Source organism: Bos javanicus, chromosome 6 (assembly GCF_032452875.1).
Source record: "Bos javanicus breed banteng chromosome 6, ARS-OSU_banteng_1.0, whole genome shotgun sequence".
Lineage (NCBI taxonomy): Eukaryota > Metazoa > Chordata > Mammalia > Artiodactyla > Bovidae > Bos > Bos javanicus.
Genome location: NC_083873.1, coordinates 109,097,942 through 109,123,627, shown reverse-complemented (window position 1 = coordinate 109,123,627; position 25,686 = coordinate 109,097,942). Strand labels below are relative to the sequence as shown.

Genomic DNA, 25,686 nt, shown 5'->3' with positions numbered 1-25,686 from the left:
AAAAAAGCAAAAAGACTGTCTAAGGAGGCCTTACAAATAGCTGTGAAAAGAAGAGAAGCGAAAAGCAAAGGAGAAAAAGAAAGATATAAACATCTGAATGCAGAGTTCCAAAGAATAGCAAGGAGAGATAAGAAAGCCTTCCTCAGCAATCAATGCAAAGAAATAGAGGAAAACAACAGAATGGGAAAGACTAGAGATCTCTTCAAGAAAATCAGAGATACCAAAGGAACATTTCATGCAAAGATGGGCTCAATAAAGGACAGAAATGATATGGACCTAACAGAAGCAGAAGATACTAAGAAGAGATGGCAAGAATACACAGAAGAACTGTACAAAAAGATCTTCACGACCCAGATAATCCTGATGGCGTGATCACTGACCTAGAGCCAGACATCCTAGAATGTGAAGTCAAGTGGGCCTCAGAAAGCATCACTACGAACAAAGCTAGTGGAGGTGATGGCATTCCAGTTGAGCTATTCCAAATCCTGGAAGGTGATGCTGTGAAAGTGCTGCACTCAATATGCCAGCAAATTTGGAAAACTCAGCAGTGGCCACAGGACTGGAAAAGGTCAGTTTTCATTCCAATCCCAAAGAAAGGCAATGCCAAAGAATGCTCAAACTACCATACAATTGCACTCATCTCACAGGCTAGTAAAGTAATGCTTAAAATTCTCCAAGCCAGGCTTCAGCAATACACGAACTGTGAACTTCCAGATGTTCAAGCTGATTTAGAAAAGGCAGAGGAACTAGAGAGCAAATTGCCAATATCCGCTGGATCATGGAAAAAGCAAGAGTTCCAGGAAAACATCTATTTCTGCCTTTTTGACTTTGCCAAAGCCTTTGACTGGGTAGATCACAGTAAACTGTGGAAAATTCTGAAAGAGATGGGCATACCAGGCCACCTGATCTGCCTCGAGAAACCTATATGCAGGTCAGGAAGCAACAGTTAGAACTGGACATGGAACAACAGATTGGTTCCAAATAGGAAAGGGAGTACGTTAAGGCTGTATATTTTCACCCTGCTTATTTAACTTATATGCAGAGTACATCATGAGAAACGCTGGGCTGGAGGAAGCACAAGCTGGAATAAAGATTGCTGGGAGAAATATCAATAAGCTCAGATATGCAGACACCACCACCCTTATGGAAGAAAGTGAAGAGGAACTCAAAAGCCTCTTGATGAAAGTGAAAGAGAAGAGTGAAAAAGTTGGCTTAAAGCTCAACATGCAGAAAACAAGATCATGGCATCTGGTCCCATCACTTCATGGGAAATAGATGGGGAAACAGTGGAAACAGTGTCAGACTTTATTTTTTTGGGCTCCAAAATCACTGCAGATGGTGATTGCAGCCATGAAATTAAAAGACGCTTACTCCTTGGAAGGAAAGTTATGACCAACCTAAATAGCATATTAAAAAGCAGAGACATTACTTTGCCAACAAAGGTCCATCTAGTCAAGGCTATGATTTTTCCAGTGGTCATGTATGGATGTGATAGTTGGACTGTGAAGATAGCTGAGCACCGAAGAATTGATGGTTTTGAACTGTGGTGTTGGAGAAGACTCTTGAGAGTCCCTTGGACTGCAAGGAGATTCAAGCAGTCCATTCTAAAGGAGATCAGTCCTAGGTGTTCTTTGGAAGGACTGATGCTAAAGCTGAAACTCCAGTACTTTGGCCACCTCATTCGAAGAGTTGACTCATTGGAAAAGACTGTGATGCTGCAAGGGATTGGGGGCAGGAGGAGAAGGGGATGACAGAGGATAAGATGGCTGGATGGCATCACTGACTCGATGGACGTGAATCTGAGTGAACTCTGGGAGTTGGTGATGGACAGGGAGGCCTGGCGTGCTGCAATTCATGGGGTCGCAAAGAGTCGGACCCGACTGAGCGACTGAACTGAACTGAGCTGAAGTGATACTGTTTTCTTATATACTTCCTTTCATCAGCCTTTTAATGAGCCACCAAGAGAGCAGAAAAATGCTGCCAATTAATTTATGACGTGCCATCAATTGCAAAACATAGATTGACTTCAAAGGTGGTAAAATGAGGATATTTTTAACATATTTTAGAATTGTTGAAGTACATTATGAAATGAAAAATAGATTTGGATATTTTTTATGGGTTTATATTCAAATCTTTAAGAAGACTCAAGCTTACGAAATGAGTCTAGTCTGAATCTAGATGACAGAAGTATCATTCTAGATTTTTAAAAAATTTGTCTCAAGGACTAGAAACTAATACAGTGTGCTCCCATTTAAGTAGAATTGGTTCCAGGTTCTGCTGCCTTTAATATAGTCACTCTTAATTCCAGGTTGAAGAGGAAGAAAGGCACATACCTAAAAGAAAAACAAAGAAGCAGTACCTCTCTTCAGAAGATGAACTAGGTATCTAGAATATACATGTTCCTGTTTTAAATGTCTCTGAAAATCATATAATTTCCACATCCAAATAGTGGGCCAGTAGCATAGGAAATTCTTGAGGGTAGGAATCGTTTATAACTGTTGAGTCTCGTGTGTTTCCCGACCAGCCTGACCCCTCCAGGGTCTTTTCTGGACTTGATCTAGAAGCTAGATTGTTCCCGGCGAAGACCCAGCCCTTGGAAATCACAGAAACCCAGGCTCCCTCTGTCACCTGGGCTCCAGGTGCCACTGAGTTCCTTATTTTATGTCATAAACAGAGGCCTCACACAGAGCTAGTGAAGCACTCTAGTAACATGCCTGTAATAATAACCCTTCTGTGCTTCATGCTGTTGATTTTCTCTCAGTCTGTAACAATGCCAGCCCATAGAATTTGCACTGAGGTGGAAATGTTCCGTATTTGTTTTGTCTACTGGCAGCTACAAGGCGCACGACTGTTGAGCACTTGAATGTAGTCACTGTGAATGAAAGGCTGAGTTTTTCATTGTATTTGAATTTTTAATTAAATTTCAGGAGCCATTGTGGCTAGTGGCTCCCATTTTGGACAGTGCAGAGACTTTTATAGTTTAATACCTGACATAAAATGCAAACTCATTAAATAACAAATAATATGTGAGGAAAAAATGGATAGTTACATACTTTACTTTTTTGGTTGGGAACATGTTTTGTAATTATTGAGTTCATACCAAACCTAGGTACTATCTCTAGTACTTCATACACATTCCCAATCACTATGTGAGTCAGATATTATTGCCATTTTGTAAATATAGAAATAAAGATTTTGAGAAATTCTCTACCAAGTAAATCTGATTCCCAAGATCATGGTCTTCATCACTAAGCCATACCACTTAGAGAGTAAGTTGTTCAGGAAGTTAAAAAGTATGTCTAGAAACTCTATGCCCTAAGCCCTCTCCACAGAACCTGCTGTTTTGTTGGAGTCATTTAAGCATTTGTAGATTTTTTATTTTTCGGCTTTGCTAGGGCCCAGGCCAGTGCCCAGTGCTTGTGTCACATGACATTATAAATACATTTAGGATCGCTTTGGCTTCACTGTATCATAAGCCTAAGAAAGAAGTCTCAAACTGTCTTGAAATAGAACTGTGCATTTCATTTTTCATTTAGCTTTTATTCCTTTGTGATTCTGTTTAAACTGATTTTCAGACGATACCCCAGATGTCCTGGATTCCAAAATAGAAACAGCACAGAGGCAGTGTTCTGGAACTGAGCCACAAGATACAAAGGTATTTTTTCCACATATTAAATTTAAGTTTTAGGGGTAGCCTGTTTACATCACTGTGTGTATGTATTCTGTGTATTTATTGCAAAAGGTGTATAGTTTTTAGACTCTCTCAAAGAAAAATGTTACACTTTATAATCATAAACTGCAAGATTCTATTACTGTCACAGTTTAGATATAATCATTGCTTAGGTTCTTTTTCAGTGGTATTATTGACTTCTTTAGACTTTGAGGTCCTTTGTTCCCAAGTATAATAAGCTTTATTACAGATATACTTGTATCAGAGCAGTGAAATACAGTGATACATGTGATGTAAATTTGTAATACACGGGCTTCTCTCTGCCTCACCTCCAGCCCCTAATACACAGACTGTCCGAGGGTGCGGCTCACTCATCGTCCTTTTTCCTGTGGTCTTATTTTCGTCTTGTGTCTTGGGGAAGTAACTCACAAATATTTATTTCTGTTCTTATCCTGTCTTTTGTTCTAGGCCAGGTTTCTCCTCTTCTAGACATTCTTACATTGCTGAGACTCAGTGCTTACTGACTGTTCCAGTCTGCTCTATCTTCTCTTTCTCCCTCTTTTCCTAATCTGTTTCTTTCCAGCTTGTTCCAAAAGTATTAAGTCAGCTTCCAAAAATATCTTCAGCTGACTGCCAGCCCACTGAAGCCAGTTTATAGTCTCCTTTCCCCCGTAACTGATGTACTAAATAAAAAGCAGTAAAGGAAGTTTAACAACCGAAGAGGTGAAGTCATACGTTGTCAGGAATTTCAGCTGGTCATGGCCAAGGAGAGAAACAGGTTTTCAAAAGCCCACTCCTTCCCCTGACCTATTGAGAACAAAAATCTTGAGACAATACTCCTTAATTTGGAGCAAGGCAGATTAAAGGGTAGCTTTTAAGTTTTTCTTAAACTTCACGTAGGGCTTCCCTGGTGGCTCAGACAGTAAAAGACCTGCCTGCAATGCGGGAGACCTGGGTTCCATCCCTGGGTTGGGAAGATCCCTTGGAGAAGGGAATGGCAACCCACTCAGTATTCTTGCCTGGAGAATTCCATGGACGGAGGAGCCTGGTGGGCTACAGTCCATGGGGTCGCAAAGAGTCGGACACGACTGAGCGACTTTCACTTCACTTTTAACTTCATGTAAGGTTTTTAATGTTAAGTTTAAATATATTCTGACTTAATTATTTTTATTTAAAAATTCCATGTATAAAACGGTCCTCTGATTTTAAATTTACTTTGTATAATTTTGTGTATACATTATATTAATACTGTAGTATAAACAACTGGTTATTTCATGCTCAAAACTTTTTTGCAACTAAGGACAGATAATATAACCATTGATAGACCATTTATCTAAACCAGCCCAGTTGGACACCACAAGTTCTCTTTGGCTCCTTCTCCTTTATCCCTTTCTTCTGGTCCCTCCCCTCGACCAACAAAGAGAAAAATATCTCTTGGAAATTCCTTTAAGTTCTTTCTTTGGAGCTTCTCTTGAAAAGTCCAGGGTCAGCAAAAAGAGCAGTTTCTGTTTTGCAGGAAAAATAATGGCCTTGTTGCTTTATAACCTTATCTTGTGTTTTTCTGCCTTCAGAATTTGAATCCTTTTGTATAGTCTGCCAAGCAGCAAAATAGTTACTTTAAAAAAAAAAGTCCAACAAACAGGCTAGGAAATTACTTTTGAAGTAATTATATTGAAATGGGTATGAGAAGGGAGCTTCTTGTCCTGTTCAACTTCTCCATAGGAAGAGAACTCGGGAGATTTGGAAGAGTTATCTAAAGCAAGTTCTAAGATAGACAGCACTGCTTCAAGGGCCATGGAAGAAAAAGGTGAGTAAGACATCTCCTCAGTTAAACTGTTTTGAAAGAGACTAATCCTTCAAAGCAGTCAGCACCTCTCTCACCAGGCTTCGCCAGCTGAAACTGCGGTTTGCTGGTCTTTCTTCCCTCCATATAGCACAGTGGTCTTGCTGAGTATAACAGGGCTTGGAGATTGTTTTTAGTCAAGGTCCTGTTCTACACTAAGTGTACTGCTTATTGGTTAACCAGACTCTGGCTTATGAACTTCAGTGTGTCCACCTGAGAACGGAGTCTGTGTGCATGCGGGTGACTTAGGTCACCTTGGTGGGCGTCCTGGCGCTGAGGCTGAGTGTGGCCCCGGCAGTGAACGAGCTCTGCTCTTTCTGCAGACGAATCCAGCAGCAGTGAAGCTGCCGGTGAAAAGACAGAGCAGAATGACGATGACACCGTAAAATCTCAGGTAGAGATGTTTTTCATATTTATTTGTTCAGGTTTTTTCAAGTACTGAAAACAGAGTGCATCAGTGTGCTCTTACCCAGAGTTGTTCTTAAATGCTTGTGAAGTAGCTCTTTTTTTAGTACCGCGGACAGCATTTCACGCAGAGCACTTTATCAGTGTCATTTTGATGTATTTTGTCCTCAGTGTCTTCATCTTCTCCCAACATTTGTATGAGACCTCCTTCTGTCAGCCCCATGGGTTCAGCCCAGATCTGTACCTCAGTGTCCATGTCCCCTCCTGACCGGGGAGCTTCGCACAGCCAAGCCAGGCTCCAGCTCAGCGCAGAGAACAGGGCTGCCGAGCCCTGGGGTCCCACGGGATGAAACGGAGCAGCGGCAGGCTGTGCGGAGCGCCGGCCGCGGGTGCCAGCCAGGACCCAGCCTGACGGGGCGAGGTCAGGGACTCCTGAGAGGCTGCAGGAGAGGCAGACCTCCAGTTCTGCCGCTCCAGGCCCCTCGGGATTTGCAGAGGACGCAGTGACCTGAGGTGCAGGCCCATAAATCAGGGGAGACAAGCTGTGCCCCAGCCAGATCCTCTAGATAGCCGTCGCCAAGTTTGCCTGTCTTGATACAGCTTTTTAATAGTTATGTTTGTCCTCACTGGCCTCCTTTATGTTTTGTAAGGGATGGCATTTGATCACAAGTGACTAGGAATAAATGCACACGAAGTGGACGCGCATGTTTATTACAAGAGTAAAAGCCGTCATTGAGCACTCCCAGTACCTCATTATCTCATAGTCCTCAGGGCTCTGTGAATTCAAACCGCAGTTACAGGTGTTTCTCAGGTGAGGCGACTGCACTGAGAAAAATAAACCAATGAGCCCCAGGTCACGTGTTTTCTTAAGAGACAGAGCTGGGATTTGAACCCTCTTGGGAGGGAACTCTAAATTCCATTTTGAGAAAGCAACCTATTTGTGTAATAGATGATAGAACTTTTTTATTCCCTTTTTTTTTCCCCCTTTCCCCCTTAGGAAGATCAGCCAGTAATTATTAAAAGGAAAAGAGGAAGACCTCGTAAACACCCTGTAGAAACATCATTAAAAACAAGTAGGTATTGGTGTGCTTTCAGTTCACACACAAGATATTTTCAAACTGATTTTCTAAGTGGGATTTCTATTTCCTGTTTTTCAGAAGATGACTGCAAAACAGATGCTGGCCTTGTCACTGTAAGTAACTGCGAAAGATGAGAACTCTTCAACTGGCTGTTCTTGACCTGAAAGAGTACACTGCAATATTAGCATTTTCAACTAGCTTTTTTTTTTAAATATTTGAAAAGCTTTAAAGAAACTTTTTAAAATAAAACCTCAAATAACCATTCAGATAGTATTTTAATTAGTAATAACGTCATATAAACATAATTATATTCATTGTAATTTAGTTTGACTCTATCCTCACCTGTCACATCAGCTGTATAAAAATTATCTAGGGACTTATTTTCTTGTCATCCTTGATTAAAACATAGAAAATACCTGTTTTATGTGATTTTTAGATAACAGCTTCTTTATGGAACCCTCCAAAGTGTCTGTCTTACTACTTTGAATGGAGTTCCTTTTTTATTAGAATGGACACTAATTTCAGTGCAGGAAAGTTTGTAGTAATACTTGATCTTTTTTACCGTTCTTTATCTTTGACCCTGAAGTATGTACCCAACAAAATTATTGCACCAAGACTTCAATGCATGAGTTTCAGTGATAGCATTATTAAGAGAACCGACATGTCTTCACTGACGACTTGCTCCCAGATGCTGTGACACGGGGCCAGTCACATGACCCTCTCCAGATTCCCATTTCCCTGGATATGAAGAAATCATTACCTCACTAGAATTCTTACAAGACAGCTAAACCAAAGAGCCACGTATAAAGGTGTGAGTGCCTTTACCAGCACACAGAAGATGGTTTGCCGGTTTGGGGGATGTTAACAGCAGCCCTCTGTCACCTCCAGTGCTCACAGCAGCAGTAGCATGACGGGAAGACGTGTGGCAGCCCTAATCCTTGTGGAAAGACCCGTGAGTTCAGATTCGTAGCCATCCATGTTTGAAAGTGAAAAGTGAAAGTGAAGTCGCTCAGTCGTGTTTGACTTTTTGCGACCCTGTGGACTGTAGCCCTCCAGGCTCCTCCATGGGATTCTCCAGGCAAAAATACTGGAGTGGGTTGCCATTTCCTTCTCCAGGGATCTTCCCGACCAAGGGATCGAACCCAGGTCTCCCGCATTGTAGGCAGAGAGGCTTTAACCTCTGAGCCACCAGGGAAGCCGTATGCATATTTTCTGCGTGTATTTAATCCACTTCAGGAAGTAGATTACAGATATTCTATCTACATAATAAACAGAGGTCCTGAACCTTCTTCACATTGTTGATTGACTTCCTGTGTGATGATGACAAACCAGTGACTTCTCTTTTTTCCTTGTTTAAACTTAGGTAGAACAGTCTCCACCTGGCGGCAAGCTGAAAGTCATGCAAACGGGTGTGTGCCTGAAAGCATTGCTCTGTGTGTGACCTAAGGAAGGGGGCGGCCCGGGGGGAACCGCAGGCTGGGGAGGGTATAGGATGTCCTTGTTTCTCAATGAAGTGAGTGGCTTCCTTGGTAAAAGCAGCTGCCCTTGTAGCCATGAGAGATTCTAGTAGCTGGTTTTTCCTGTGATCTGAGTCATTCTTGTCTTTGTCAGTCCAGGAAGCCTCAAAGAGGAGGGGGGCGGCACGGCCACGTCCAGACCCTACTTTCCTGGACTTGTTTAAGGGAAAAACAGATGAACCTGGGGACTGAGAGCTCTTATCAGGAAGATAAGATTTCAGCCCAAGAGCCTGTTGTTTTCAGCAGAAGAATTTTGAAAGCAGCTGGTACTGCTTACAGAGCTAGGATGCAAGAGATAATAAAGTTGCTTCGATGAGGTATTTTTGTCCTCAGTCCAGAGAGAAAAAAATATTCCAAAATGTTGATAACGATTAGCTCTGTGCTGTGCTTAGTCGCTCAGTCATGTCTGACTGTTTGTGACCCCATGAACTGTAGCCTGCCAGGCTCCTCTCTCCATGGGGATTCTCCAGGCAAGAATACTGGAGTGGGCTGCCAGGCCTTCCTCCAGGGGATCTTCCCAACCCAGGGATTGAACCCAGGTCTCCCACGTTGCAGGCAGATTCTTTACCGTCTGAGCCACCTTGGTGAGATAATAGGAAGATTTCATGTTTTCACTAGTGCCTACATTTTCCAGAATTTTTACCATGTGTATATTTTAATTTCATGGTTTAAATTTTTCTTTTTACATACAAGCAGAAAGAGACATTGGTGGACTTTAAGTGTTGATTAGGGAAAAAGAAAGAATATGACAGCTATTTTGGATCAAATAAATAGCATGGTGATATCATGAAATATATATTCTGATCAGCAAGATAAGAGCAAATGTGTAATTTGAGAATTTTTCCACATTTAGCTATGTGTGGGATCTTATGATCATACTTTACTTTTTCTTATCTCTTTGAAAGTTAAGGTTTTCTTTTTAACAACAAAAAAAAGAATGTTTTGTTTTTAACCATCTTTTTATCCATAATTGTATTTTTAAATCCGCACAAGGAGAAATCTCCATAAGTTAAATGCCTTTTAAAGACTCTATTTTAAGCTGCGTGATTGTTTTAATGCTGTTGCTCAGCAGTAGTTTTCTGAATCTGGGTACAATGACCAGTTTAAGACTAGATTCTTCTTTGTGGGCCTTTTTCTGGGTTTTTAACTCTGGCATCGTTTGTATAGTGAACTTTCAGAAATGGCAGCTATACAGTCTTCGTTACTGATAAGTTCGCCTCTGAGTTGTTGAGTTGTCTAATCTACATGTTCATAATTTTGGCGTCTAAGTGCATTGAAATAAATTTCACTTTTCTTACCAGATACATTCTCAGAAAATGGTAACGTCTACAGGAAACAAATACATAAAGAATAGGTATACAGAACCTAAGATAGACTTATCCAATATACTTTTCTAGATCCCATCATGGAAGTGTATGGTCCTAAGAATCCAGTCCCCAGCCCATGTGCTACTTGCGGAACTCTGAACAAAGCACCTGCCAACCTGCTCAGGCCTCGTTTTCCTCCCTGTCAAACGGCGCCTGTGCTCTTTGTTGTTGTTCAGTCCCTACCTCACGTCTGACTCTGCAGCCCCACGTACTGCAGCACTCCAAGCTTCCCGTCTCAAGTTCATGTCCATTGTGTTAGTGATAACATCCAACCGTCTCATCCTCTGTGGTCCCCTTCTCCTCCTGCCCTCAATCTTTCCCAGCATCAGGGTCTTTTCAAATGAGTCAGCTCTTCACATCAGGTGGCCAAAGGATTGGAGTTTCAGCCTCAGTATCAGTCCTTCTAATGAATATTCAGGGTTGATTTCTTTTAGGATTAACTGGTTGGATCTCCTTGCAGTCCAAGGGACTCTCAAGAGTCTTCTCCAACACCACAATTCAAAAGCATCAATTCTTCGGCCCTCAGCCTTCTTAATGGTCCAACTTACATCTGTACATGACTCTGGAAAAACTATTTAGAGAGCTATGTTACGATTTGAGTGAAGTCTATAATCCTGAACTGCAGTTCCTGCTATGTCGGGGGCTCCCTGGATACCCTCTTCCTCCTCCCTTTCCAGATTCAGATATTTGAGCTGAAAGAGAGAGACCATGAAGGCGTTCTAACCCAACTCCTTCTCACTGATAAAAAACCAAGGCTCTAGGAATTTAAGTAATTGGCCCAGATCACATAGCTTATTCACGCCAGGTCTGAGATGCAAACTTGGGTGTCCTGACTTCGATTCTGATGTGTTCTCTGCTTAGGTTTTCCATCTCAATCTTTGTTTGGCTGATACAAAAAAGCAATGATGAATTGTGTAACGATACCTTAATTAGCACTAATTAGGTACATTCACAGACAACAAACTGTTGAAATTTAACTTGACACTAATAAACTATTAATGTAGAAATCTTTCTTTTCTTAAAGATGAAACCAATAAAGAAACACCTAACCTTCAAGAACGAAGTGGAAGCAACGTAAGTGTTAATTTTCTGATCAAGACATGTCCTATAGAAATAAAACTTAGTAAATGCTCAAGTGACCACCCTTTCCACTTTAACTTTATTTCTTCTAGGATGATAGTGAAGAAAAATCTGTGGCAAGTGTGCGTCGGAGAGGAAGAAAGCCCAAGCGTTCGCTCACTCTGTCAGATGATGCTGGTATGTTACTGGCAAGGTCTTACATGTCAGAGTCACCTTTTTAAGACTTTTTCTTTGGATGAGGAAAAATCCAGTGGGGTCCAGCTAGTATTAATGCTACATAAATACGTGTGAAATGGCTGTAATCCTGTGTCAGAAATGGCACATTCCAGATGCTTTTCTGAGCACATGTGAATTTTTCGCAAATGCTGGCTGTGAACCGCCTAAGTAAACTATCCCAAATGTGTTTGAGATTAAGTTAAACAGTTGTGAATTGCAAGTGCTGAAACAAAAAGGAAGTAGAAAACCACTTCTTCTGCCTCCAAGTCCCTAATATCCTTTGTTCTGAACTCTGCGACTCTGTCCTCTGGAAGTGTCTTTGGGAATTGTACAGTCCAGATGTTTCCCTTCTGTCTGAACAGAATCCTCAGAGCCAGAGCGCAAACGTCAGAAATCAGTTTCTGAAGCGACTGAGGACAAGAAAGACCAGGAGTCTGAGGAGGAGGAGGACGAGGACGAGGACGAGGAGCCATCCGGAGCCACCACAAGGTCCAGCACCAGATCAGAGGCTCAGAGGTAATGGGGCCACGAGGAGCTTCCAGAACCTTCCCCCAGCTCTCCATCAGACCACAGCGAGGGCTCCATCTCTTTGCCTCACTCGTGCCACAGAGTGAGCCCTCTCCTTGCACAAAACGCAAGCCCCAGCAGAGAGAGAGCACGTGTTCCCAGCCCTCTGACATCTCAGTTCCCCCCCGGGGAAACCCGTTCTCCATCTTAAACCATTTTCCAGGAGCCCTTTAGAATTGTTGCCAGGCTTCGATGCCTGTTTTGTGGAACCTATTCGGTTCCTTTATGAATACTTATCAAGTACAGTTAGATCTCAGAGGCCTGCTGAGCACGGTCGGTGGAAACGGATGCGTACAGCATGATCCGCGTGTGCAGCGTGCTTAGCTGCGATGAGGGAGAAGGCTCGGACCCGTCCCCATCGTCGGTGCCCCTCCCAGCACCATGTCATGGGTCCATCACAGGAGACCACCCGAGTGCCCCATTCTCCACGCACATGGCTGGGGACGTCCTACGCTTCCCACGGGGCATGCTCCCAAGCCCTCACGTAGCCGGAAGCCTCTGGAGAAAAGAAGGCCGGGCTCACGTGAGTCTGGGGAGTGCCCGTGAGTTCCGTCTCCTTCTGAGCCAGTGTCCACTGTAACGCACTAGTCGTGGTCCTGAGGAAGGAAGCCTGTCCAACTTTGTCCGTTTTACCTTGCACCCCCCTCCGTGTGTCATTATACCTGGTAGCATCAATCAGGGTACCTTTCCTACAGCACAGTTTGAGAAATGTGTTATCACTTTACAGTTTTGTAACTTCTGAAGCATGAATATTTTCCATTTTTAATGTGATTCACAAGCTGTTAATCTTAGTACCATCTTCTATAATTTCATTATCCAAGATTAGAAAGTTGAGGAATATTAATTTCAAGAGTATCACTTATTAACATCTGTCACTGCAGTATAGTAGTTCTGATGTGTTTATTTATTTGCCTGCCTTTTTTTTAATTTAATTGGAGGCTAATTACTTTATTGTAGTGGTTTTTGCCATACATTGACACTTATGTGTTTATGTAAAGATTTAAAATCAGCCAATTTCTAATTTCTCTAAAATTGGACATCATTAGCTATCTGTGCCCTGGTCAGATTTTTAGAGCCAAAAGACGTTAGGAGCTCACAGGGCTAAAGGTAAGGTTTTCCAGGCAGGGCAGCTCGGATGACTAGAAATCACAAAACCAAGATACCTGCTGACTGAGAAGTACAGCTCACCATGCACCGAGAGGGTGGGGGCGCGTCTAGATGCCGACCCCCAGCACCACCGCGCCCTCCTGTGCATCACGGGGAGATCACCCAGTGGAGTAGGGCTCGACGCGGGCCGCCAAGGCACCTTCCAGTGAGCATCTGCAGTAGCTGAGACGTGTGCCTTTTCAAATCCATTCTTCAAAAGTAAATTATGTTATGGTTCTGTGATCACCCGGATTATCGATGCTTCTCCTCCGTGCACTGCAGCAGCCTGTGGTCTCCACGTGGGCTCTTCTCACCTCAGATGCCTCGGCGCCAGTGCTTTGGCTCTAGGGCTATGGCGCCTGTGTCATCTCCCAGGTTCTCAGGGTCGCCTGGGGTCTCTATGGGCCCATCAGGGTCTCGATCACGGTGCCCCAGCCGCTCTGGAAGAGTCTTTCTGCTTCTGCGTATTACCTTGGGTGGGAAAGATTTTCTTCCGTGTGCAGTGGGCACTGGCCTCCCCATAGCTTCTGCTCTCAGAGCCTCCTGTACAACTTTCGCTTAAACACCGGAGGGCAGCTTCCAGGTCTCCTCTTGCACTGGGCCCCCTCGTCGTCCTGTTTGTTCTCATCAGTTTATCTATTGATTATTCTCTTTAAGAAGCAAATGTAGACTCCAGGTGTGCGCTGACGGATCCAGAAGAGGACTGTCCGCATTGTTTCCTAGAGACCAAGCTCAGCCTGCATCCAGCTTGCTGGGCTCCCCCAGCCTGGGCTGCACAGCAGCTCAGCGCATCCCTTGTCCTGTGAGGCACCCCTTCTTTCACCTGCTGCCTGTGCGGGCCCCACTGCTTAGACCCGGTCACCAGGCCTTCACACTGTGCTTTCATCCATCTGGTCCACCTTCTGCCCTGGTGAGCACTTTGGGATCTCACTTCATCAGCCAGTATGTTTTCTGTTGATCACAGGTTCATCTTTCTCTCAGTCATGGTCAAGTATCCACATGGTAAAAGCAGAGCCGGAGTCAGGGAAGCAGAGTTAGTCTTGGTGACATGAAGTTCTGCTCATCAGCCAAGACCCAGAGAACCAGGCATTTTCCTACTTTTTGTCCCCACCTCTGCCCTGCCCACGAGGAGCCTCGCCCTTTCTAGTCTCAGGGGCTGGGGCGTTCAGTGCTGCCATCGCCCAGGGTTTCTGTCAGCTGTTTCAGAAAGAAGCATGGAGAGCTGTCTATACACGCAGCATCCAAACTTGGGAGCCCAGGAGTAGTTTCTACTAGATATCACCAAAACTTAGCAAAAGAAAAATTATCTGCCAGTGAAGAAGTTAGTAAATTTCCCCCCATTAGGAAGGAAAGTCCCTGCTGACACTTGAAGTCATCTCTAGCCCCCTGAAGCTTTTTGTGGTGCACTGATACTTTCTCCCTAAGTTTAAGAGTCTTGTCGCACAGCTATCTTTGGGGGTCCTCGGCTTGCCAAGTGGAAACCTACTCTAGACAGAGCGGGAAGGACTCCCAGAGGGAGCCTCAGTCCTCCCTGCCTCACAGCACTCCTGCACTGGCTTTATCCTGTGCTCCTTGCCATCAGCTCCTGCCCCCCAGGACCAAAGGCACGCCTTGTTTCTCCCCAGCTGGGCACAGCGCTGGGTGCTGGATTAAAGCAGTGCAGCGTGGTTGAGTGGGTTACAGCCCAGAGCCAGCTCTCTTTTGCACAGACCACTGGAGAGGCGATGAGGTAGCAGAAGGGCACCCGCCTGAGGCACAGCCGTGGGCCAGCGGGCACCTTCATGCTGCCCGAGTCACCTTCCCGCATCCTGCAGGTTGTGCCAGTTTTTCCTTGAGGAGCACCCTCGCCACCAGCCCCCCCATCACCAGATCCTTCCGTCCTGCACACACACGCCCTGCCTGCTTCCGCCTGGCCACATCCCCGTCCTCTGCCCTTCCAGCCCAGTGTGTGTGGTGTGCAGTGGCATGGGCCATTGCTTTGGGGGTGTTCATTTTGTCTTCCTCCCTGGTCTGTAAGCTTCTTCCTTGAGGTCAGGGACTTGACTTACCTTCCGTACATGATAGCATCAAAAAATAAGACTTCCCAATATACAATGGCTGTTTAGGTACGTCGAATCACATTAGGTCTTCACAGCATACGCGTGTGTGTGTGTGTGCACGCACACTATTATTCCCCCATGATAGAAAGGGAAGCAAACTGGAGTGCCAGGCACCTTTCACGTGGATTCTCTCCCATTATTCCTCAGTAAATAAAACATAGTATTTATCTTTATTGTGTATTTGAGGAGAAGAATCTCACAAAGGTCTGGTTCATTATTTCTCAAACTCAAGTGTGCAGGCCAGTCACAGAGGCTCTTGCTGAGACGCAGGCTCCACTTCTGTAGTGTTGGGGCAAGGCCTGAGAGTCTGCATTGCTGATGAGCTCCCAGGTGCTGCCAGGGCTTCTGGGCACAGGCCACCCTCTGGGCGGGAAGAGAGGGCCTGCCTGGCTGACCTCACGCCCCTGGGCAGAAGCCGCTGCGCCAAGCTTCTGTTCTCCACTGCATGGCGTCAGCACTGTGCTGGCAACACACCCACTCCTGGGTAAACAGCTGGTCACTCTGGCTGGTGGCTCTCCCCAGACACGGCTTGAAATGGGATATTGACAAGCAACTGCTTGAACTGCATGGTATACAACAGTACCTGACTCAACTTTATCTGAGTCAGTTTGAGCGTATTTACCTCTGCTGTCAAAGGAACAGTGAGCAGACAGGTCTTCACATCAGTGAAGTCCCATTTCTCCATCTCCTGTCATTTTAGTTATCCAAGCATCTTCATTCTTTGGTATAACATTTATTGCTCGTGTACACAGATCGGGCTTTGTACTAGGCCTTGGAGAGAGGAAAATGAATAACCTCCGCAGCTGCCCTGGAGAAACATCCTGTCTTAACTGGGAGGACGTGTGTGTAGCTGGTTTTCAAACTCTCTTGACAGCAGGCGGCTCACAGGAAGATTGTCTTTTGCAATACTGCCTCCGTCACTGAAACAAAATTTTCATGCCCAAACTGAATAGACATGACATCAATGGTATTTTCTATTGTGTTCTATTAATACTTTGTTTTAAAATAAAGGCTGTAACCTGCAATTTGAAAAACCCTAGTGGACAAACGAACAACCAGAAGTGTACTGGTGGAGACAGAAAGTGCTGTCTGCGGGTTCCCAAAGGGCAGGTTGCTCTGTGATGAGAAAGAGTTCCCAGAAGGAATTGTTTTTGAACTGAGGCTCCAGAATGAAGTTTGCTAGATAGGAGGTGTGGGGTATTTTTAAAAATTGCGTGTGTGCTCAGTTGCTTCAGTCGTGTCCGACTCTTTGTGACCCCATGGACTGTAGCCCGCCAGGCTCCTCTGTCTGTGGGGATTCTCCAGGCAGGAATACTGGAGTGGGTTGCCATGCCCTTCTTCAGGGGATCTTCCCTACCCAGGGATCGAACCTGTGTCTACTGTGTCTCCTGCCCTGCAGGTGGATTCTTTACTACTGAGTCATGGGGAAGCCAAAAAAAATTACCTGCCCAAGCAGACAATGTGAAAGAACACTGTGTGTTAGGAAACAAGGCTGCTTTGTCAGGGCTGCAGTCCAGGAGGGCATCCCGGGCAGGTGGTAAGGGACTCTGTTGGGCTCCGGATGGTTCTGTGCTGAAGGCATCAGAGAGCCTGAGGATGGAGATAAACGAGATGGTGACGTGGACGTGATTAACTTGACATTTCCGACAAGTCATTCTGCAGGCAGGACAGAGAACAGCCTGGGCTGGGCTGCTAGCCGGGAGACGGGATGGAGAGCTCTTCTTGAGTTCCCACACCCTCTCTAAGACTGCCAGCTCTCCTCTGGGAGCATCCTGCGAGCACCGGTGTTCGTGTGCTCAGATCATGCCATCCTGCTGTGTTCATAATTGTTTCACGTGGGACTGGCTGTTGATGTCTCTTCTGTATAGATACCAGAACTAGGTGCTCGAGAAGAAAGTGGACTTGACCTGGGTCAACACCCACCCAGAACCTCAGCTGGGGCTTCCTGACTCCTCCTCATGGCCTGTTAGGAGTGAGGCTGTCGGTAGACAGCAGTCAGCGCAGGCTCTTCCAGGGTCCCCTTTTCCCGTGTAGCCCTTATCCAGCTTTCCTCTTCTTGGCTCTCAAGTTCAAAAACCTTCCAGTGTTTGAAGATCTCCCAAATAATTTGAAGCAGGTCCTTTTCGTCGAGTCTTAATCACAGCCTTGACCTCTGTTTCCTGCAGATCAAAGGCACAGCTCTCCCCTTCTGCCAAGCGCAAAAGAGAAGCCAGCCCCCCCGGGGCACGCACCAGAGGCCAGCAGAGGGTGGAGGAGATCCTGGTGAAGAAGGCAAAGCGGTAACGGGGCCGCGGCCACCCCAGCCGGTCCCCAGGGGCCACGGGGCCGAGGAGAGGGGCGCGCCTCGGGGCCACAGGCCTCAGCATTTAACCGGGGGAAGGCCGTGCATGTGTGCCAAGTACCTAGGTGTTACGTTCTAAGCAGCTTTATAAACTGTTGTTCATAGAGGTATTATGTACATTAATTTCAGATAAAGGAAAATAAGTTTACTTTGTATCTGAACTCAAAACAAAGTAGTTGTATATTTTAACATTCGAAATTGGGATTTCCGGATGTGACACGTCACTCATGTAAACCCTTCCAGCCCATCAGACACCAGGCTGCCCACTGGTAATCTGTGTACAGTATATAAACATGTAAAAATAGGTTGTATTTTACTCTATGTATGATGCTAATCAATGAACACTTTATTTATTTTACAGAGAAAACTTATCTGTGAACTTTACTATATATCTGTTTATTTTATTTTATTATTATTGTTTTTTTAATAAAAAAAGGGGGTTTTAAATGCTATGCAGTCATCAGTAGAGATGTTTTAGGACTCTGCCTCCCCCGTAAATATCTGAATCTCATCTGGCAGGAAATACAGACGCTTCTCGCATGTATCCAAGTAAAGTAGGTTAGCTCAAGAAAGGGTCTCCATTGCTTTTCCTTTCACAGTTGTGACTGTTTTTTAAGAATGTAACTCGTTTGTAGGTGATGCTCGCATCTGTGACTTTACTACCAGCCCCTCCGGCGTCGGGGGTTCTGGGTCCGTCACCGCAGCAGAAACCCCCCTGTCGGTACCCATGTCTCTCTGTGTTACTGCACATTCTTCCCACAGTGTCTTTTTCAGCGAAGAGAAACGCATTGAAGATTAGGTCACCCCTGTCTGTTGAGCTTCAGGATTATATGTTGTTTTATACACAGTTATTTCAAGATAGAACCTGGCTTTATTGCCAGATTGTTTTTTAAACATGTTTTAACTCCCATATGAGCAAACTGTCCAACTTAAGTTTTTCATAAAATTAAACTTTTCTTAAGATCAAATTTGTCTCTAGCAATGATGTGATGAGTTGCCAAATAATTGAGATTATTTTAAAGTGTTTTGTTCATATTCTTGTTTTATAATTAAAATTTACATTCAATGTGTGTGAATTTTTTTTTGACTCTTAATGTAAGGTGGATATTTCTGTCATTTTACATTGTTTCTTACTGAGATTTTATATATAAATTATAAAATGTTTCCCAAAACTTGAGTGTTAAGATTTTTTTTTTCCCTATTTTAAAATGTCTCCCTGTGAAAGCTGTTTCATCTCTTTAAATAATTGGTCTTATTTATTCCATTTTCACATTCAGACTTGAGTTGGCGATGGCCTCTCTCAGTAGAGTTAATGTTATATCTGGAAGGGGCTTCAGAGACAAGGAACATGATATGTTTGAATTTAACCAAAGCTCAAAATTCTAAAGTGATCTGTCTTAAAGTTAGTTAAGGGTATGAAGCCAGACCAGGTTGCAAGACTCCATACTCCTAGGTGAACCATCTTTGCACTCGATGGTTCTAGGTTGGTTCACCAGAATTGCTTATCCAAGGTGTTCTCCACATGTTACTCAGTTTAGGACCGCCCGCCCTGGGCACAGCCTTACCAGACGGCATAGCTGGGGTGTAAGGGGGTGCAGCTGTTTTACCAAAGCTGAAAGCAAACATCAGCGCTGCATAAGGACTTGTCTGCTGGAGAACTCAGCTGGGCCACTTCAGCTCCAGCAGTTCTGCAACCCATGTAGGGGGAGCGGTCACCCCGAAAGGCACTCGAGATACATGCAAGTGGTTCTTGGCATCATGATGTTTGGCAACACTGATCCACATTTGTAGAAAGGAGGAGGTCTGAAGTGCCGAGTGTCCTGCAAGACACAGGACAGCCCCTGACCCCACAGCCCGAGATGCCAGGGGCTGCCCCCTGAGCGCCCCCTGAGAAGCACAGCACACCACTGCAAACTCACGTTTCCCTGGTCTCAGCTTAGTGACGACCACCAGGCCTCCCTGCTCCTCCATAAAGAACGTGAACAGTGGCCCATCTGAGGAGCTGACATGAGGCTGGGCCCATCCGGCGAGGCGTCCCGAAGGGGCAGTGTGTCCCAGAGTGAAAGTGACGTGGCCAATTCCCCCGCAGCAGAAGCTGGGCCTTGCCACCCTGCTTCAGGCCTCCTTCCTTGGGGTGATCCTGCTAGACCGCCATCACGTGGACCCCTTCGAGCCTACACACTACCAGCTCTGGCGTGCCAAGGCCACCCATTAGAAACCGCCATCTGGTGATCTTGCGGTGACAGCCAAGCTGGGACAGCCCTCCTGTCTTCTAACCCCAGGTCTGGGTTCTTTTCTGCCAAGCCCCACGGGAGGGAAGACAGGTCTTCCTACCTCCACAGCAGCTCACTGACAGACGGTCAGACCATGAGACAGTGGAGGTTTCCCAGACAACACACTGATAAAACCTACCTGATCTGAGATGGGGTGGGAGCTGATTCCAGCCCAGTAATGTTTTGTGTGTGTGTGTGTTTTACTTTCTTTTTCTTTTCATGCACCACACACCATGTGGGTTTTTAGTTCCCCAACCAGGGATTGAACCAACCCATGCCCCCTGCATTGGAAGCACAAAATCAACCACTGGATCACCAGGGAGTTCCCCTCAATCGTTTGATTTTCATTTGTTTTTTATGCCCTGTTCATCCCACATGCAAGAGCATCTTATATTTCCTAAAACTGCTGCCGAGCTATTTGTGTGCAGCCAAATCAAGAACTTTTGACCGTACCCTAACAGAGGCATTTTTCTCAGGGGAAGGAGATGGTTGTGTAGGCAGCGTCTTCCCACTGGGCCCCCTGGGCGGGAAGATGCGCTTTTGTGCTGCTCCTCGCCCAGCACTGGGGCCACAAGTGTGAGCCAGAACTCCAAGGGTGGCCAGACATGCAGCACACAACTGTGGGGCACTGGGCTGCTGTCCGGCCCTGCAGGACATGTTCGATCAAGGGGACCCAAGGGTTTTCACTTCCCCAGGGTGGGAGCTCCAATGCGGGGGAGCTACTGCTAACCCCATGGGGATAATTTACGCCACCTCTTTCAGCAGGTTGTAATCTGTATATCTGCAGTTCAATACAGCAGCTACAGCCCCTAACACATTGAAAACATAGGCCAATACTACTATTAACTACCACCTTGGCAGTTTCCTACATGCCTCCAAGGTTACCACCATTCTAAATACAAGCTTGTCACATTACTATCTATCTATCTATCTATACACACACACATATCTGTAAGCAATATTTTAAGTTTTGAATACATTTTTAAACTATGTAAATAGAATCCTATTTTAAGGGTCATTTGAGTTGCTTTTTTCTTCTATGCTGTGCTTTGAAATTCATCCATAGTAATGTGCATAGCTCCAGTTAGTATATCTTCAAGGCTGTATAGTATTCCTTGAAAGACTACATCACAATATACTAAGCTGTTCATTTGCCTGTTACTGGCCTTTGGGTTGCTTCTGTGAATATTCTATGATATTTTGTGGGCAGAACCTCCCAAACTAATCATTGTACACATAGAAAATGACTTACTGTCACATCAAGGAAAGCAGAAAGCAGGCTGGCGGCTGCATGAGGCGACCATTAGCCTGTGAACCAGAGGTCACTCAGCCACTTCAAAGGCTAAAGGGTTAATATATGTCCCCATTTTCCACACTGAGACACACCCAGCTTTCTGCTTCAGTGTCTGACAGCCGATTCCTAGAAGATAATGCTAGTTTGTTTCCCAAATGCTTTTACTATGTTGGACTCCTACCAGCAGTGTGTTTCCTTCCCTTGATGTTTGGTGAGATCGGACTTCCTGATTTTCGCCTATGGAGTGGATATAAAATATCTCTTTGTGGTCTTTATTTGCATTGCTTACAACCAGTTGCACTGGATGAACATCTTTTCATGTGTTTCTTTTCTATCCTTATTTCCTCTTTTGTGATAGGCCTGTTCATGTCATTTTCCCAATTGGTTCTTTGTGTTTTTCTTACCGATTTGTAGGAGCCCTTTATATATTTAATATAAAGATATATATTTATGCACTATTTTATATAAAGTTATAATGGGGAACACATGTATACCTGTGGCGGATTCATTTTGATGTTTGGCAAAACTAATACAATTATGTAAAGTTTAAAAATAAAATAAAATTAGAAAAAAAAATAATAAATATATTGAATATATCTTTATATTGTTGTTGCTACTGTTTAGTCGCTAAGTTGTGTCTGACTCTGCAACCCCGTGGACTGTAGCCCACCAGGCTCTCCAGGGGATCTTCCTGACCCAGGGATTGAACCCACGTCTCCTGCCTTGGCAGGTGGATTCTTTACCACTGAGTCACCAAGGAAGCCCATGTCTTTATGTATTGCACAATAAACCTTCATGTAAACCTGTTGCAAATACCACTCTGCCAAATACACATACACACACACACACACACACCCCCCAAGGGTTTATCTTGCCACTTTCTTTATGATACTTTTTGGTTAATTTTAATGTAATTGAATATAAATTTCATTTTGTAATTAGATCTTGTTATGTCTACTAAGATCATGGCATCCGGTCCCATCACCTCATGGCAAATAGATGAGGAAACAGTGGAAACAGTGGCTGACTTTATTTTTGGGGCTCCAAAATCACTGTAGATGGTGACTGCAGCCATGAAATTAAAAGATGCTTACTCCTTGGAGGAAAGTTATGACCAACCTAGATAGCAATTAAAAAGCAGAGACATTACTTTGTCAACAAAGATCCGTCTAGTCAAGGCTATGGTTTTTCCAGTGGTCATGTGTGGATGTGAGAGTTGGACTATAAAGAAAGCTCAGTGCCGAAGAATTGATGCTTTTGAACTGTGGTGTTGGAGAAGACTCTTTTTTTTTAATTTTATTTTATTTTTAAACTTTACAATATTGTATTGGTTTTGCCAAATATCGAAATGAATCTGCCACAGGTATACATGTGTTCCCCATCCTGAACCCTCCTCCCTCCTCCCTCCCCACACCATCCCTCTGGGTCATCCCAGTGCACCGGCCCCAAGCATCCAGTATTGTGCATCGAACCTGGACTGGCGACTCATTTCATATATGATATTATACGTATTTCAATGCCATTGGAGAAGACTCTTGAGAGTCCCTTGGACTGCAAGGAGATCCAACCAGTCCATCCTAAAGGAGATCAGTCCTGGGTGTTCATTGGTAGGACTGATATTGAAGCTGAAACTCCAATACTTTGGCCACCTGATATGAAGAGCTGACTCGTTTGAAAAGACCCTGATGCTGGGAAGATTGAGGGCAGGAGGAGAAGGGGACGACAGAGGATGATACGGTTGGGTGGCATCACCAACTCAATGGATGGGTTTGGGTGGACTCTGGGAGTTGGTGATGGACAGGAGGCCTGGCGTGCTGCGGTTCATGGGGTTGCAGAGTCGGACACAACTGAGCGACTGAACTGAACTGAACTGAACAGATGTCTTAAGATTCAACAGCAATTAGCTATCCTCCTAAAAGTTTTGATGTTTTTGCCTCCCACGTTTAGATTACAGAGAAGAAAGCAAGAGCTATATCAGCCCATGACCCAGGCAAGCCAAGTCTACAAAAGAATTCAGGCCAAACTCTCGCAGTCACTGCTAGATTGTAAAAGATACTCCGAGGCCGGAAGGATCTGGCTGAAAACAGCTCTCAGCCTATCAGTTGTCTGAGTCGCTCCTCCGTCCTGGGCTGGCTGCTGTCTCGCCCTGGCTCTCCTCACCACTGACCCGGGGATGCCCTTCTGCACTCTCATCTTTGGGATCCTCCTAGATCTGTATCCACATCTTCCTCTTGCTTGTTTGCTGCTGTATTTTGATGAAGCCACAGTATCTTCTGAGCAATGGCCTCTCTATTAACATAAAGGACCAACTGTCAAGTCAGACCCATCAGAGATCTTAGCCAGCACCAATCTTTACTAGCAGTTTCAAGGACATAAGTAGTTGTTCAGCACCAGTGAAGCATAGGGATTGAGGACAGCCCAGTGTACTTCCCTTTCTCGTTGGGACACTGATGTGCACAGATCAACACATGGAGCCTCTAAAAATATACCTGCACCTACAGTACTTACACAGCAAAAAGCCATGGTGGTTATGGAGCATCTCTACCTAGATGGTTACACAGCCTGTGTGATGTTTTCCCAGGAGCCAAGCCCCATAAATCAATGGATTTCAGAGGGTTGTGTGTGTGTGGGTTGTGCTGTGGCTATAAGCAACCCTGCAAAGACCAGATACATCCTGCTGAAAGCATTTCCTAAGTACCAGCTCTCCCACTAGGAAACACCATTCACTGTTTGCCTGGAGTCCAATCACTAGCAAATTTATAAGAATTTTTAACCTCAGATCACCTGTCTTTCTCTGAAGCAGCCCCTCAGTGCTGGATTTGAAGGCCTGATGTAAACCATATTCTTCCTACGATGTGACAAGAGAGAATTTCAGACCTGTTAAAGTCATGGTCCAGCTATTGGAAACCATATCACTTATTTATTAGTATTAATACTGGCAGCTGATTTTAATTAGTTAGAGAACTCTAAAACAAAAGGGTAATACTGATATGATGCAGAGTAACTTCAGAAAGCAACCATTATCCCCGCTCGGCTTGGGGAACAGAAAGGTAGAGTTAGGGTTAGGGTTAGGGTGGTAGGAAACTGAAGGAGAAGCCAAGCAGTGGTGATGAGCAGACCCCTGAGGAGTGTGGTCAGGGTGGGGCCGGGCCCCCTGAGATGGGACATCACGGCTCTTTCTAGAGCAGGAGACAAAATGGGAAACTGAAGTCACTGTGGCTGCCATCGACTGCTACTGCTGGAGTGCAGAAACACTGCTGGGGGGAGGCTAACAAGAGTGACCAGACAAGGGGAAGCAAGTTCCTTCACCTACTTCAGCCTCCTAGTCTGTGCTTAGTACCCACAGTTGGCCAGAAGAAGCCAGAGGGCCAGCTGGCTAAGGAGAAGTGGGGTTTGCAAGAGTCCCAGTTCAACCACCACAGTGGGAAATACAGAAGGTAGATTTGGAATTAAGAGACAATAGCTTAATAACCAGCACTCTTCTACACATACTTCAGCTTCAATATAAGAACAACTGGCTTGTGGATTTTCTTTATTCACTAGCAAGCTCAGCACTGCAGTTTAAGGATGCAGTTCAAGTTCGTAATTAATCTAACATCGGTATGCTTTGCTGCAGTGGAGCCTTGACAAATACCTCATATGCCATACTTTCTAAAGTGGAAACTCTATATTAACTTTTCAGATTCTCTGCAGAAACCATCTGTGTTCTCATCCACTCAGTTTTTATCTCCTGAAGGATCAGCCTCTCCATTAGCTTTTAATAAATGTGCTCTCTGTGACCATTGGCAGAATTTGTGCCTTGCTTTTTTTTTTTTTTTTTCAAATGTCATCTTTTCAAAATAAGTGTATCATCAAGGCTCAAAGTTGTGTTTATTTGCTGAAACCAATTTGTCAGTCTTCAACAAGTCTTACTTGAAAGAGTCAAATAACATTTTTGTTTCATCCCAAAGTAAGTATTCATCAGGAATTTGCCTTTCCCTATTTTGGGCTCATGTGTCCCTGTTTCCCCTCAAACACTGTTATTCATTTCATCCCTGTTATTTTGGGGTCCTCTGGTCCTTCAAAGAGATTCTTTCCCCAGTAAACATTCTTGGAATTTAAAAGGACATATAAGTGGTCATTTCAGATTCTTTTTTTTTTTTAACTTTTATTTTATATTGGAGTATAGTTGATTTATAATGTTGTGTTAGTTTCAAGTGGATAGCAAAGTGATTTAGTTAGACATATACACATTCCTGGGTCAGGAAGATCCCTTGGATAAAGGAATGGCAACCCACTCCAATAGTCTTGCCTACAAAAACCCCATGGACAGAGGAGCCTGAAGGGCTACAGTCCATGGGGTCGAAAAGAGTTGGACATGACTTAGTAACTAATCAGCAGCAGCAGCAGCATGCATGTATCTGTTCTTTCTCAGATTCTTTTCCCATATATGTTATTACAGAATATTAAGTAGAGGTTCCTGTGCTACAAGTAGGTCCTTGATGACCTCTTTTATATATAGTAGAGTGTAGGGACTTCCCTGGTAATCTGATGGTTGGAACTCCACTCTTCCACTCTAGGTGGTACAGATTTGATCCCTGGTCAGGGAAAGAAGATTCCACATGCCATGCAGCATGGCCAAAAAATTATATATATTAATATAAATTTTATATATGTATATATAATATAAATTATATACATGTATATATATAATAGTAGTGTGTATATGTTAATCCAACCTCCTAATTTATCCTTTCTCCCCTCCCCACCTTTCCCCTTTGGTAACCATCAATTTGTTTTCATAAATCTG

The 25,686-nt window shown here is 44.4% G+C and overlaps 1 protein-coding gene across 2 annotated transcripts in view; it reads left to right on the top strand.

Moving 5' to 3' along the window:
* The window catches only part of BOD1L1 (biorientation of chromosomes in cell division 1 like 1), a 55,725-nt gene extending 37,223 nt beyond the window's left edge, over positions 1-18,502 (top strand). The window contains exons 16-26 of one of the 2 annotated variants that reach the window (XM_061420839.1): positions 2,309-2,381; positions 3,576-3,655; positions 5,393-5,477; positions 5,837-5,907; positions 6,916-6,991; positions 7,076-7,110; positions 8,361-8,406; positions 10,906-10,955; positions 11,054-11,138; positions 11,540-11,693; positions 17,155-18,502. In XM_061420839.1, the coding sequence (XP_061276823.1) occupies positions 2,309-2,381; positions 3,576-3,655; positions 5,393-5,477; positions 5,837-5,907; positions 6,916-6,991; positions 7,076-7,110; positions 8,361-8,406; positions 10,906-10,955; positions 11,054-11,138; positions 11,540-11,693; positions 17,155-17,272 (873 nt within the window). In that variant the 3' untranslated portion in view covers positions 17,273-18,502. Of the gene's footprint in view, positions 1-2,308; positions 2,382-3,575; positions 3,656-5,241; positions 5,478-5,836; positions 5,908-6,915; positions 6,992-7,075; positions 7,111-8,360; positions 8,407-10,905; positions 10,956-11,053; positions 11,139-11,539; positions 11,694-17,154 lie in introns of those variants that run through there. The other variant, XM_061420840.1, reaches the window with a different exon arrangement.
* The last annotated feature ends 7,184 nt before the right edge of the window (positions 18,503-25,686 follow it).